At 71.4% G+C, this 4,103-nt stretch overlaps 1 protein-coding gene across 1 annotated transcript; it reads left to right on the top strand.

Annotated features, from left to right (window-relative positions):
- Positions 1–921: 921 nt before the first annotated feature.
- Positions 922–3,296, top strand: SLC18A3 (solute carrier family 18 member A3). Its single transcript, XM_036461248.2, has one exon. It carries the CDS (start codon positions 1,326–1,328, stop codon positions 2,937–2,939), a length of 1,614 nt encoding a protein of 537 aa, XP_036317141.1. The 5' UTR covers positions 922–1,325; the 3' UTR covers positions 2,940–3,296.
- The last annotated feature ends 807 nt before the right edge of the window (positions 3,297–4,103 follow it).

Genomic DNA, 4,103 nt, shown 5'->3' with positions numbered 1-4,103 from the left:
AGGGGCGGGACTCGCCTGAGCCGAGAAAGGGATCCCTTTCTGGAGCACACTGCCCAGAGGGGAAGGGGGGAGGAGGAGGGGAAGGGGTGAGGAGGAGGGAAGGGGTGAGGAGGAGGGGAAGGGGTGAGGAGGAGGGGAGGAGAGGAGGAGGGGAGGAGGGGGGAAGGGAAGAGATGGGGCTGGGGACCAGGACGGTCCCTGGGGAAAAGGGGAATGCTGGCTGGGAGTGGGTGATGAGGGAGTGCGAAGTGTGGGAGCGGCAGGGCTGACACCCCGAGCCAGTGGGCGCAATGCCACGTTCCTCCCATCCCCCAGATGCTCGCAGTCCCAAATCTCTGCTGGGACATCCTCCCAATGGGTGGTCCTCAGAACCCGCCCCGCAGTCTCAGCTCCTCGTCTCTCCACACCCCCCCTTTCCAGGGGCCACGGGGCGTGGCCAAACGAAGGCTTGGGGGTCTCAGTACCCCGCGCCCCTCCGGTCCCCGCCCCACGATCCAGCTGCTGGAACAGCTGGACACCCCGCGGCTCACCTCGGGGGGGCAGGGGAGGGGGGGCTCCTGCCGGCGGCGCGGAGGTCCGGGCGGAGGCGGAGCGCTGAGCCCCCGGCGCGCCCTCTCCGCGGCCGGGACCAGCCGCTGCTGCGCGCCCCCCGGAGGGCAGGGGGCTCGGTCCTAACGGAGATGGGGGCGGGCGGAGAGCCGGTCCTCGCACGGAGCACCGACACCCTCAGAGGCCGGGCCGGGACTCTGCGCACCTAGACCCCTCTCCGAGGGAGACCCCCGCGGCCGCGCCCCGCCCCGCCCCCGCCCCGCCGACGTCGCATTAGCATGAGCGACGCCAGTGGCCGGGGCGCCACTCGGGGGCCGGGACTCACCGCGTCACAACCCGGAGTGGAGAGGGAAAAAGGAGGAGAAGGCGGCGGCGGAGGAGGAGGCAGGAGCCGGCGCTCGGGGCGGGGAGAGCGGCGGCCGGACGAGCAGCGGGCGTGGGGGCAGCAGCGCGCCCCTGGGGCGCGTCGTTCTCTCCGCGGCGGGGCGGCTCCGGGGGCGCCGGCGGGCAGCGCGCTCCGCTCCGGCCCCGGCCCCGGCCCCTCCGCGCGCCGCCGGCCCCATCGCCCCTGCACAGCGGCGGCGGGCCTGGGGCTCCGCTCGGAACGGCGGCGGCGCCCCGCCCAACAGGGTCCTCGCCTTTCCCGGGGCGCGGGGCCATGAGCCCGGCGGCCGCCTAAGGCTCCGGGTGCGCCGCGCGCGCGGACCGCACCCCGAAGTCCGGAGCGCTCTCCTCTGCCCGCGGGCACCGCGTCCTCTCTGAGCGGCCGGCGGGCGATGGAGCCCGCGGACCCCGCCCGGGAGGCGGCCGCCAAGCTGTCGGAGGCGGTGGGCGCGGCGCTGCGGGAGCCCCGCAAGCAGCGCCGCCTCTTGCTGGTCATCGTGTGCGTGGCGCTGTTCCTGGACAACATGCTGTACATGGTCATCGTGCCCATCGTGCCCGACTACATCGCCCACATGCGCGGCGGCAGCGAGGGCCCCACCCCGACCCCGGAGGTGGAGGCGGAGGTGGCGGCGTGCGCGCCCACCCTGCCGCCGCCCGTCCTGGCCAACGCCAGCTCCGCGGCCAACGGCTCGGAGCCCCCGACGGCCGCGCAGCCCGCCGGGCCCGCCCTGCGGCCCCGCTATCCGACGGAGAGCGAGGACGTGAAGATCGGGGTGCTGTTCGCCTCCAAGGCCATCCTGCAGCTCCTGGTGAACCCGCTCAGCGGGCCCTTCATCGACCGCATGAGCTACGACGTGCCGCTGCTCATGGGCCTGGGCGTCATGTTCGCCTCCACGGTCCTGTTCGCCTTCGCCGAGGACTACGCCACGCTGTTCGCGGCGCGCAGCCTGCAGGGCCTGGGCTCCGCCTTCGCCGACACGTCGGGCATCGCCATGATCGCTGACAAGTACCCCGAGGAGCCGGAGCGCAGCCGAGCGCTGGGCGTGGCGCTGGCCTTCATCAGCCTGGGCAGCCTGGTGGCGCCGCCCTTCGGGGGCATCCTCTACGAGTTCGCAGGCAAGCGCGTGCCCTTCCTGGTGCTGGCGGCCGTGTCGCTGGCGGACGCGGCGGCGCTGCTGGCGGTGGCCAGGCCCTTCTCGGCCGCGGCGCGCGCGCGGGCCAACCCGCCGGTGGGCACGGCCATCCACCGCCTCATGCTGGACCCGTACATCGCCGTGGTGGCCGGCGCGCTCACCACCTGCAACATCCCGCTCGCCTTCCTGGAGCCCACCATCGCCACGTGGATGAAGCGCACGATGGAGGCGTCCGAGTGGGAGATGGGCATGGTCTGGCTGCCGGCCTTCGTGCCGCACGTGCTGGGCGTGTACCTGACGGTGCGCCTGGCGGCACGCCACCCGCAGCTGCAGTGGCTGTACGGCGCGCTGGGGCTGGCGGTGATCGGCGCCAGCTCGTGCGCCGTGCCCGCCTGCCGCTCCTTCGCGCCGCTCGTGGTCGCGCTCTGTGGCCTCTGCTTCGGCATCGCGCTGGTGGATACGGCGCTGCTGCCCACGCTCGCCTTCCTTGTGGACGTGCGCCACGTGTCCGTCTACGGCAGCGTCTACGCCATCGCCGACATCTCCTACTCCGTGGCCTACGCGCTCGGGCCCATCGTGGCGGGCCACATCGTGCACTCGCTGGGCTTCGGGCAGCTGAGCCTGGGCATGGGCCTGGCCAACCTGCTCTACGCGCCCGTGCTGCTGCTGCTGCGCCGCGTGAGCCTCCTGACGCGCTCCCGCTCCGAGCGCGAGGTGCTGCTGGACGAGCCGCCGCAGGGCCTGTACGACGCGGTGCGCCTGCGGGAGTGCCCGGCGTCCGGCCCCGACGGCGCGCTCCGCAGCCCGCCCGGCCCGTTTGCCGAGTGCGAGGGCGACTACACAGACTATGCCGGCTATGGCGCCCGCAGCTAGCGGCCCCCTCTCCCCACCGCCGCCGCCAGGGTCCCCGTGGCCGCTGAGAGCGTACCCGCCGGCTCAGCATCAAGGCCTCCCCTCGCGCCAGACCCCCCCGCGCAGGTCCTGTCCTGACTCCTCCGCCGCGTCCGCTCGCCATTGCCTTCAGTGTGTCCCTCTCCCTCTCGCCCATCGGAGCGTGGAGCACTGCGGCCTGGGAAACCATGCGCTCCTGGCACAGAAGGGGCCTCGGGGCCGCCCTGTGTAGGTCTGTGTGTCTGTCTGTCCTGCCTCCTGTACCTTGGCCCGCTGCACAGCGTTGCCTCTGGCCCAAATCAATAAACCATATCTGTCCCAGACCGAGTCTCTTTACTGGTGGGCTGGGCGGCCAGGCGGGGGGTGGAGATGGGGGGAGGGGAGGATGACTTTGGTCCAGCCCTAATCCAAGTTTCAGCAGGGAACACCCGGGAAGCCGATGTGGCCCTTTTACTACGTAGACAGACAGATACATAGGAAGAAGCACCGCAACAAGGGCTCTCACCCACCGGCTCCCCCTTCACATTCCCCTCCGCATGTGACAGCTCAGCGCCCCAGGGTGCCACCCCCGGTGAGCCAGGTGTAGGCCCCGGCCCTCTAGGTCCTGGACGTCCTAGAGTCTAGGACACGACACGCCCTGCGCCAGACACCTGCCTCTGAGCACTAGGGAGCGGCTTCCCATGAGCCGAGCCAGGCATCCTACCTGGGCTAGATTCTCAGAATGGAGCAGGGGCGGGGCTGTTCCTGGCAGAAGTCCCATCTCCAGAACACATGTGTGTGCTGTGTGCTCGTTAGAGAGCCGGGCTCTATCCTAAGGGCAGTGGCGAAGCAGTTGTCTGGCTGTATCCTTGCCTGTGGGTCTGAGTGGGACCAGAGTGGGATCTGATGCTAACCGCCACCCCTCCCCAGCCGACTCCACCCCATCCTGGGTAGAAGTTGCCAGAGAGGTCTCCCCATCTGGAATGCGGGTCCCGGGAGCCCCAGCCCTAGAGCTTGCAGCCTGCCTAAGGCAGAGTGCCCCCACTCCAGGGCGGACAGGCCCCTGGTGCAGCACCTGTGATCAGCGGGGCTGTGTGCGGGGCTGTGTGCAGGCTGCGTGAGCAGGGCTGTCGTGTGTGTCTGGCTGTGCTGCTGTTGGGCAGGGTC

Source organism: Pipistrellus kuhlii, unplaced genomic scaffold (assembly GCF_014108245.1).
Source record: "Pipistrellus kuhlii isolate mPipKuh1 unplaced genomic scaffold, mPipKuh1.p scaffold_m20_p_35, whole genome shotgun sequence".
NCBI classification, from domain to species: domain Eukaryota; kingdom Metazoa; phylum Chordata; class Mammalia; order Chiroptera; family Vespertilionidae; genus Pipistrellus; species Pipistrellus kuhlii.
This window is presented reverse-complemented; position numbering and strand designations above follow the sequence as displayed.